The sequence below is a fragment of the Motacilla alba genome, chromosome 1 (genome assembly GCF_015832195.1).
Source record: "Motacilla alba alba isolate MOTALB_02 chromosome 1, Motacilla_alba_V1.0_pri, whole genome shotgun sequence".
Lineage (NCBI taxonomy): Eukaryota > Metazoa > Chordata > Aves > Passeriformes > Motacillidae > Motacilla > Motacilla alba.
In genome coordinates this window covers 28556313-28567154 of record NC_052016.1, presented here as the reverse complement: position 1 = coordinate 28567154, position 10842 = coordinate 28556313, and the positions used below count along the sequence as shown (strand labels likewise).

The 10842-nt window shown below is 37.6% G+C and overlaps 1 protein-coding gene across 1 annotated transcript; it reads right to left on the bottom strand.

Moving 5' to 3' along the window:
* Positions 1-390: 390 nt before the first annotated feature.
* On the bottom strand, positions 391-10797 carry C1H3orf85 (chromosome 1 C3orf85 homolog). The gene is made up of 4 exons (XM_038146004.1): positions 10660-10797; positions 2578-2726; positions 2238-2380; positions 391-492 (listed from the first exon to the last, which is right to left on the bottom strand). Exons 1-3 carry the CDS (start codon positions 10706-10708, stop codon positions 2261-2263), a joined length of 318 nt encoding a protein of 105 aa, XP_038001932.1. The 5' UTR covers positions 10709-10797; the 3' UTR covers positions 391-492; positions 2238-2260.
* Positions 10798-10842: the final 45 nt, after the last annotated feature.

Sequence of the window (10842 nt, the reverse complement as noted above, 5' to 3'; positions counted from 1 at the left end):
TGCTCTACTTCTCTCATCCATCCAAAGTGACTGATTTTCATTTCTTATTCACCTCTCAAAAATGTTTAATGTTTAAGGAAAATACTGAGAAATAAAAACGTGGTTTTCAGTCACAGAAGCAGGAATGTGTAGCTTCAAACAATTGTTTAGTCAAAAGAATGTTTTACCTGAAAACACTAAGCATTTTTAAACCCAACCTGCTAAAAGTTCATGGTTGGTTTTCTTCAACTTATTTAATTTATCATGACCTACATCTCAGTTCTACTCATGAATATAAAATATGCAGTATTTAGGCAGAGAATTAGTGTGTTAATTTTGGGTTTAGACCCAAGTGGGATGAGATAAAGTCATCTTATAAAATACATAATGGCAAATACATAACATGCCATATTCTAACATGGCCAGATACAAAATGTGTAGGTTTTAATAGCTTGTTGCTGGAGGCGAGTCTCAGACTGCTGTAGTTGCTCCATGTAGGATCTGATGTTGTTGCTAGAAAAGATGGAATAAATTGCTTTTAGGAAAAAATAAAAAAATCACAGAATTGATTTAAAGATCCTGTCAACAGCTGTAGTCTTCAGATTTGCCAGCTTTCATAAATGTTTTCTTCTGGAAGTACAGCCCCTGAACCAGATTCCTGCATGGGTTGTATAGGCTTTCCATTTCAGAACTATCACTAATCAAGAAAAATAAGGTTGAAAAGACTTCTACTTTTCCATAATGGTCTTTTTAACTTCTAGCTTGATGCTTCTTTGCTACTATATGGCTTCTCAAAAACTCTAGATGTCAATTCCTGTCATATTAGTATTGGGAAGTTTATTTCAGTCTGTGAGTTAACTACCCTTGCTTTGAAATCATAACTATATTTCAGTGGGAGTTCCTGCAAATGTGTTTATGTAAGTGGCTTTAAACCTGTCATATGACAATCATTAGGATTATCTTTCTGGAGGCATAACTCATCCTGGAGTCTGCCTGGCAGCTGCTGCAATCACAGCCATCAGGCACATGAATGCACAACCAGTAATTAGACATAGAGCTTTTCTCTGTGAGGATTTTTTTTCTGATGGGAAAGACAGTGGGTTTTTTTTTCAGAAAACTGAACAAAGTGTCTGCAGGTAAATTTGTCATAAAGCAGAAGTGACTGCTGCTATCCACCCATAACAGTATCAGAAATTGTGAATGAGTAACCTGATGCTTCCTTCCAGTTGCCCAAGGGCACCAGCTGTAGCCTCAGTAGGAGGAAAAATAAATTATAGCTTTTAGCTATTCTCTCCTACTTTGCTTCTGCTCAGAGTAAGTGAAACTAGTGTCACCTTTCAGGTCGAACAGTCCTGGAAAGCTCACTCTGAGAGTCTCCAAGTCAAATTCCTATCTTATAAAAAATAAAAGGTCTTTTGAATAGCTGCATTTCAAAATGGAACACGTTTTCAAAAAGAAAGGTACTTTTAAGTCAATGAAATTCAAAGCATATTCAATTCAAAGTATATTAGAAGTTTACCCATTTTCCTATTAGTGGTTTCGGTCAGACTGACAGATTGCTGTCCTAGTAATTATTTTAAGCACTGAAACTGTAGAGTTTAGTTCTACCTGCTCCTGTCCATTTTTAAGGACTGCAGTATCTTCACAGGAAAAGTGTTCCACAGGAATAATGTGGGTATTATGCATGTCCAACTGAATAATTTAGTAATTGTTCCCTCAATTTGAAAAAATTTTGTTCCAAAAAATGTGGCCAGTTTTAGCACACTCCTTAACAATTTCTCTGAGACAGTTTGCAACACTTCATTTCATGTACTCCTGTGCCAATCTATAAATACTGCTTTCACCAACTGCTATGTCTCATTCGCTGCTTTCTTCTGCTGAGGTTTTATTCCACACTGAATATAGTTTTGTTACTAAAATAGATGTCATTTTTTATCTTTTATTTTTCTCCTCAGGAATTCCTTTCTGTCTGCTTTTTAAACCAGATCTATAGGAAGCAGTTTAGTTTCTGTGGACTTTTAAAAGGATATATATTCTTCAAGCCCTTAACGATCTTTTCCAAAACATACTTAAAAAAGAATCTGCCACAATAAAATGACCACATTTAAATAACCATTAAACTTGGACAGTAGAAAAAAATCTTCTTTAATTTTTCAAGATGCAATTGAAAAATTTTATCTGGAAAAGTTTTTCACTGTGTCAGGTTATGACAGTATTAACCAGTTGTCAGCAGTTTTGTAGGGATCAGTTTTACTTACTTAGGTACACACAGGCTCCGAGTCTATGAAATGCTCTGTTGAGAAACTCCATCTAACACAGTTGTTGAAGGATTGAAGGCAAAAGAGTCCAAGTCCATGTAGTATTGCGCTGTTTCCCTCAAAGCAGCCCATGATTCACTAATCTGAAGTAGATCAACACAGAAAGGAATATTCTGAGCTTTAATACTAAATAAATACTCTCTGTGACTACTGTGCAACCTTGCCCATGTTGAGAAATCAGAAAAATTTCTGCCCTTGACCCAAAGGATTTATGTCATACATTAATTCCAGACCCGTACTTTATTTTTCTCAGTAGGTGCTGCAGGAGGAAGGGTGATACCTGTTCAGCCACAGTGTATGCCCACGTGTTCTGGCTGCTGCCTGAGTCCCAGTAGCTCGGAGAATATGGTATGTGTCGTTTAAGCCGCATGAATTGATTCGCTGATTCTTCTGTCAGAAAGGGTGCTCCAAGGACACTGGAAACAGAAGCTGATAAATATTTGTAATGTCATAAAAATAAGTTAGAATGTGCACTTCAATAATACACTTATGTCCACAAAACATGGTTTTGAATTTGTAGTTTATTTAATAAAAATTGAAGGCAGTCCTACTTTAGATTAACAGAAAGAAAATTTCTTTTTAGGCCTGAAGTTAATAAAACAAATGTTCTAAGTCATTATTTTGCTGTTCAATCTGAAGTAAATAAAGTTACAACCTAATTAAGGCACTAATTTATTTTTAATGCCAAAGTTTGTTACAAAAATTCTCTTAGACTCTAATAGTCTCAAGTGTGCTGAGAGCCTAAAGTTGTTTTAAAATAACACAAACCCTACCTATGAATGTATCTATGGTTTCTGAACCTCATATAAACCATTTTGGTTTATATGTGATATTTACTCTCATTAGTATCAACATAGAAACTGCATGCTTGGGAATTACTTTCTGAACAGAAGATATTGCACTTCTAATCTTGTTATTGCATTGCTTCAGATAGCTTCTGAGGTCACCATAGATGCAGAAGGAGTCCTTGCAAATCTTGAAAAAAATATTCTTCACAAGGCAAAGGCCAGAATTCCTCTTTAGCTTCATATGAAAGGTCCTGGTACAGAAAAAAAAAACCTTTTCTTTTTAGTCTCGAGTGTTTAAAAACATAAATTAATTTTGAGACATAAATTAATCTGGGGATAAAAGAGTCCAAAATAGCACATCAGTCCAAATCACACAATTTTTAATGAACTACTGATTAAGATGGAGCTCAGATCCATCAGCTGAGCTGAGGCCAGTGTCTGTCAGCAGCTGTTCTCCAGTTTAGTCAAGTGGGTTTAAATGGACACTTGAGAGTGACCTGCACATACTTGGAACACATGGGCCAAGAACTTGAACCCTTTTCTAATATATCTTACAGTAGGAGCTCAGCAGGACAAGCTATAAGCTCACTCACAGCCCTCCAATGCCCTGATTCCTGAATTTCTAGGGGGAAAATCTAACTAGGAGTATTAAATGTTTGCTTTCATATGCAATTTCAGTTGAATCCAGTTGACTTTTAATTATTGCTGGCTTTCCTGATCATCCCCAATATTGTTGCTTTTTAGTTTTTTAAATAGAAGAAAATGTTTGCTGAATTCATATAGGTAGAAGCTATGTGAGCTAGAGTGTTTGCTGCTCCCTTTCACTTGGTTTCTTTTCAGTGACAGAAATGCTTAAAAAGAAGATGAGAAAGAGTTTGGTTATACAGTAATGAATAAAAAAAAACAAGTGAGGACGGTTGTAATCTTTGCTCCTGAAGTAGACACCAAATAGTACTTTAGAAAAGTTACTAAGCAAGCAATCACAATCCCAGTAGTTCCTTGCTACTTCAGTTTCTTCATTTTGCAAATAACTATAATCATAAACTAGAGGTAGAAGTTTTAGGGTAGGGAGTTTTCAAGGAATACCATCTTCAAAAATGTTACCAACTCCGTTAAAAAAAGTAAGTTCAGACATTTAGTGGAAGGCTGGGAAAGAAGAAAATATATTTCATGCATATGTCTATTAAGCTGCTATACTTGTATTCTAGAGCTGCACAAGAAAAAACTAAGCTTGTGCCAAATTTCAACATTCCTCTGGCAATTTACTGTTTTCCACTAGAAAAATCTATGAGCTTCTTTAGTGAATTTGGGGAGTTTCTTTTTTTTTTGTATTTAATATTTTGTAAGCCTGTGATTACATTTCTGGACTGAAATAACTGAACTGGGATCAGAAATTGACTCACTAAAAGGCTTCTGTTTTCATTAAATGTACATAGAGTTAGTAAGGGCCATTAAACATCATATTTTATCACCAGTATGTGCTCTGGCCCTCCAAATTTGAAATAAACTAAAAAAAAAAAAAAAAAAAAAAAAAGATTATTATTAAGCAGCTCTGCTTCTTGTAGTTTTTTTTTTTCTTGCTGCCAGTATCTTCAAAAAATGATCTTGTCATTCCACTGGTGGGACAGTGAGGTGTTATCTTGGCTACTGTGGTGCAGAGAGCTGCATCTTCAGGGTATTATATGTCAGTTTTTAATATATAGCCTGCTCTGGCTGCATCTGTATCCAATGAGAAATGCCACCCCTAACTAGGCTAAGTATTCACTTTGAATGAAATGCACTTGCCTGCTCTGAGGAGAGGCAGGTATGCCAGCACTGCTCTTGGCTTTTCTTGTCAATGCTGACACCCAGTTCTTATTCTTTTCTAGCTGCTATTTCATTTCCTGGGAGCCATCTCTGCAGAACTTGTCCCCAGCTGCTGGAGCACTCCAAAAACGCAGCAGTACCAAGAGAAAATCAGGTAAGTGCCTTTATATATCACCTAATCCTTCTGGCTTATCTCATTCTCTCTTTGTCTTGCTGTAAAGTTCACAATAAGTCTCTGAACATGGCAAACTTCATTCACCTCTGGAAAAACTCCAGCGAGGTCATTTCTAGCATAACTAGAATTAGCCCTGTTGGTCTTTCAGTGTGGTGGCACATTTGCTTGTGTTCTGGCAGAGCTCAGAGAAAGCAAGGTATTCACTTAGCTCTAATGTAGACCTGGGGTCATCAGACCAGCTGTCTCCATCTGAGTAGCCCCTATGAATACAGTGCAGAGTTTTCATCAAATGAACTATGTCTTGCCTCAAGTTTCTTGGACTGGGTTTAATTTCCCCCCTCCTTTTGAATACCTTAAAATATTGCGGAAGGATTTGCTTTATAAACACAGAGTATTCCTGAAGGAGTGTGTCTTGTAGAAGATTAGCATACGAACCAGGAGATTGGAATTTCAGAGCATCTGATGTGAGACTAGAGGGAGTTAGAAGCAGGTGGGTGATGTTAATAAAATGGCTCATAGTGTGTAAAGTTGAGCTGCAAAAAATGAAAAACTTCAAGTTGTACTTAAACAGTTAACTCACCATGAAGAGCAACCAAACATGTTGTATTTTTTTATTATTATTCAATATTGTTTTCCTCTCTTACATAAATATGTGATTTGAAAAGTACTTTTAGATATAAATATCCCAGTAGGAAAATAAGAGGAACATGTGTGGAGGGTGAACTATTGCTGAGGTTGTATCAGCTGTTACCTGTTAGATTGTCTCCTTTCATCATCTCCTGAAGATTCACTCAGTGTTCTCACATGAAAAGCAAATTATAGAAAAAAAATTGGCTGGTTTTAGCGAGCAGGTGCTTAGCTCATATAATTATTGCCTTCAGCAGATAGTTTTGTCTATCCTGTGCATCAAAAGACATTGTCCAGAAGGAAAACTGTTAGTAGTCATTATTGCTACCCTGCCTTCTGAGCATCTAATTTTGGATTACTAAGATCTAAGACTAAAATTGAGGAGAGATGGTGATACAACCCTGCCATCTTTATCAAAAAAAGCAAATGTGCACTTAATCCAGCATTGAGTATATTAAAAAAAAAAAAAAGGACAAAAGTCTGATTATAAAAAGGCATATCAAATATCTTAGAATATCAAAGTAATAATAAAAAAAATCACAGTATAGCAAGCAAACTGCACTCAAAATAGAAAATCAACCTGGATACTTCTTAAATTACTGTGCTTTAAAATCTCTTCATCCTAGACTTGAATGGAAGCATATTTCTCTTTACAAGGATAGATTTCTAGAAAGCAACATACTCAGCTGGATGTAGCCACCAAATCTTCCCAGGAAGACATCTTTTTCTGTCAGTTGAATGTGCAGTGATCCACTTCATCACACACTCAAAAAGGTGAGTATGGGATTAAGTTTTGACACATTTGCCTGCTAAGGGACCTATTTATTTGATATACATTTTCTTTTGTGAAAGTTAAGTAGCAAGAGCCATTGTGTGCTTAGTAATCTGGGGAGAGCGGGCGGGCCACAATTTGCACATCTAATGGCAGAGTTTAATGATAAGAAGACAAATCTTCAAACTTGTCTTTATATAGTATATGCTTCTTCCACTCTCTACCCCAAAGCCTGTTTTTATCCAGATCAGCACTATTGTATAAGTGGTAAGGAGCAATCTCTAGGCTTAGGACCAAAATTTATCCCTGGTGTGCATCTACCACAGGGAAAAGTGCTTTATCTCTGATTTGTTGTGATATTTACAAAAAACCTGACAATTATTTAGCAGCACTTCAAACACTCTCTGTGCACACTATTGGTTTTTTCCCAGTTTCTAAAGACTTTCCAGTTTCTGACAACTTGAAAACATATTGCTTAAGTTAATATCAATGTAACTTAAATGTCAAAAGTTGGCAACTGCTCTGGCTCCTTTCCTTTAGGTGAAATAACTCCTCTTTATATTGGCTGAGGTGACTTTGGTCAAAATCTCAGCTCATGGAGGTAAGGCTGCCAGTCTTATCAGCTCTTTAAGACAGAGCTCGGACAGAGGCTAAACTTGGACAGAGCTAAACGTCAATCTTGCTGAGGTGGCAGTTGCTGACATGTTAGGAACTTTGAAAAGTAAATCAAGTCTGCAGCTCAGGTGTGTTTCCTACTACTAGAAATGAGCCAGAATGGACCACCTCCCCACCATGTTTCAGCTATCTGACTTTCTAAATCTAAGTTTACACAGTCAGACCACAGAAATCAGTCTGAGGACTCAGAATACCACAGTGTAACAGCTGAAAAGAATGTGGCAGCAGCTACTTCTCTCCTCACTCAAGTATTTCACTAGATTATGTAGCATTCCATGGAAATCAAGATGTGTCAATCTGTCAATACACTCCATAAAGCAGCTGGATTGCAGCAAAGAGAGACTTGTGGATTCTGCAGGCCAACTCTGGCCCAGATAGAACCTTTTTTTTAGTTGAAAAGTGTAATTGTATTAATGTCTAACACTTACACATTGCTTTTTTCAAATTATTTTTTTAAATATTTGTATGTACATGCCAGGACTCATCCACATATGGGCCAGCAATTGTTAGCATCAGTGCTTGGCACCAATCTGCTATCACCATCAGTTTATCACCTTACTGCAAAACTTTCATACCTTCTCTCTGTGAGTTTCCACAGGCAGCTCCTCATAACACTGACTCCTTTACTCTTCCTTCTACACAGCTAGATGACTCCTTCCTGTCCCTCACACAACCACCTTACCCTTACTGTTCCTCACAGCAACCAACTTCCAGCTCCCCTTTTAATCAGCTAACCCACTTTTTTATAACACCCATCCTTATTGGACATAGCTGTGGCCTATTTAGGGCAGGCCTGTTCCTACTCTTTGGTAATTAGTACAGCTGCAACTCCTCAGGGAAGAGATTGCCTTCAGCACTATCTCTATTCTCCTACAATCCATCCTCCCACATGTACATAGGCTTTGTATCCTGGAGTGTTTGGATGGTAACGAGCCTTAGCATAGAATTAAATCAGTCAGATTTGCTAATACCTGTTGACAGCAAGATTTAAAGTCACTGATTAAGTACTTCAACTCTTCCCATATCACCCAGTTATTGAAATTTTGGCCTTATCTGTTTCTTTTTCAAGCTTGAAGCAAAATAGATTTTATTCTTTGACAATTCTTAATTTTATATCACAGGACACAAAGAGCTCTCTGGTTCAAGAGATGTCATTAACAATCCTTAGAGCTACAGCATCAGCCTCATTCCCTCATCAGCAAAGGCAGAGAAGTTACAGACACTTAATGCAGAATTAGCTATTGAACATATTCAATATGTGTGATGATGCCCGGGGTCAGGACAGTTTTCAGGCATGGTTAAATAGCAAGGCAATTTGGTTAAAATCCTAGACAATCCTAGGGAAGGAGCTACTTCCACTGCAGCAAAGTATTAGAAAAAGCACCAGTCCGTTGGTCCACTCAGTGAGTCCTGTTGAGATTTCCTTTCTACATCCATTTGTGGCAAAACTCCCCCATCAGACACCCAAGAGACTTCAGCAATTGTCTCAGTGCCAAGACATCACACTCCTACCTCATCCCTTGCTGCTGCACTCTCCAGAGGCTTAAGCAAGGTCCAGAGAGCCTATTCCCAGCGCTGTGACCATCGGTTATTATGAGGAATGATTTATAGCAGCTGAATTGAGGGCATGAAGAAAAATAAGATTCTCATAAGTCTTATAGTCTCTATTTGACTTCACGGCCACTTTAACTGTTGCTGAAAGGATTTACAATTAATGAAAACTGAGCTGATTGTGATCAATTAAATTTTTAACAGCTCATTAAAAACTAGTAATAGGTAGTTGTGCATGTATTTTGGAGAATAGAAACCTGAAAAAGAGGGTAAACAAGACAAAAGACATAAAAGAGATGAAAGTAAAGTCTTCCGAAAGGAGGGGCTGCAAGCTGCTGTGCTCCCAGCTTGGCCTCAGGTGACACTTTGTGCTATAAATGGCCTTCAGTGGAAAGGAGGCGAAGTTCAAGAAGATAGTCAAGTACTCAGGAATTGTACCAGTTCAACTGCAGATCAGGAAGGACAAATAAGGGGGAAAGGTTTATAGGTGAGCTCAAACTTGCAGAAGAGACAAAGTCCTTTTCCATCTCCTTATCTCCCTACAGAGCCTCACTGCAGTCAAAACTCAGGTTCATATGGCATGGAAGTGAATTCAACGCATGAGAGAGATTATACCTGACTGTGGTCCCAATTTACAAAACATTTTTCAATAATCCACAATTAATCATTGTCTCCCTCTTTCTGCCTTAGCTACTCACATCATGTATTTACTGCATGTGTATTGGAGCACTCAAATCTAAGAAATGCTTTTAATGAATGCATGAGCATAGACCATCTTGTCAAGATGCAGGCAATCACTTGGCAAGTCAGCTGTCACTTACTGCCTGCCTGGTTTGTTCTAATTATGTGAGGAACAAATTAATTCTGCAGCATATGCATCACTGATTAGTGACTCTACCAGTGTGTGCTGCTTTGGGAAGAGCATGTGGTAGCCCTGCCCCATCCATTTTCCCTCTGGTCCAAGTTTTACAGGTTGAGTCTTGATTGTAGATGCTCTGGTTACTCAGTGTTGTGAAGGATCAGCATCTAGACAGCCTGAGTGCTTTAAAACAATCAGTCTCCTTAAGAAATTCAAGACAAGTATTCCAGAAATTACTTGTGAAATAGATTATTTTGGATCCTTATAAATGCATGTGAAATTGTTTCCAATTGCATGTGTATTGTTTACAAACAATAAATGCTGAGATAAGAGATATTTAAAGAAGATTTTGTAGAAATAGCATCAAGCTCTTTTTACAATTTTAACAGTTCAGGAAGTCATCCTGTAAGAATGCCTTTCAGTCAGAAATGCATCCTTCTTCCTTATACATGAGCAGTAAAAGCCTCAAAAGTAGTCACGAAGTGTCACCACAACATTTTTATGAAAATCCTTTTGCCAGGATTTTCTTCTCCTGAGAAGGTGAGGAGCCTCAGGAAGGAATGTAAACAATAACTATCTGCTGCTGTGGAATGCAACAGGTGCATCATTGATTGGTCCATGTGAGGTGTTTCTACTTAATAACCAATCAAGGATGCAGCTGGCTCAGATTCTCTGGTCAGTCATGAGCCTTTGTTATTCATTCCTTTTTATTCATGTCTTGCCTTCAGATGAATCCTTTCTCTCTATTCTTTTAGTATAGTTTTAATACAGCATTTTAATATAATATATATCATACTATAATAAATCAGCCTTCTGAAACATGGAGTCAAGATTCTTGTCTCTTCCCTCGTCCTGGGACCCCTGCAAATCACACAACATTTAGTGACTACAAGTGACTGAAGACCACAACAAGGAGCAGAATCAAACTATATTTCACAGAATTTGCCATGCAATCTTGCGCTCATCCATTCTCCTGTATGTTCCCTGCTGCAGTGATTTCCAGTTAATTCTCTTCCATTGGTGCTGTTGTGGTGGTAACAGAGTTTTTTGGCAGCTGACTATTTAACAAGCATGAAGAGAATGACAGAGATATAATGTCAAGCACTTACCTGTAAACAGCAGAGCAGACACCAAAATTTGAAACATTTTCACAGACATGGCAAATTATTCAGAAAGGGTTTTGTTTGTAAAGTGAAGAGAGTGATACAGTTTTATACTTTGTTATCTTAAGGTTTGTAAATCATTTACCAGATACGTGTAAGGGGTTGGTTCAGGCAGAGGGCAGGGTACAG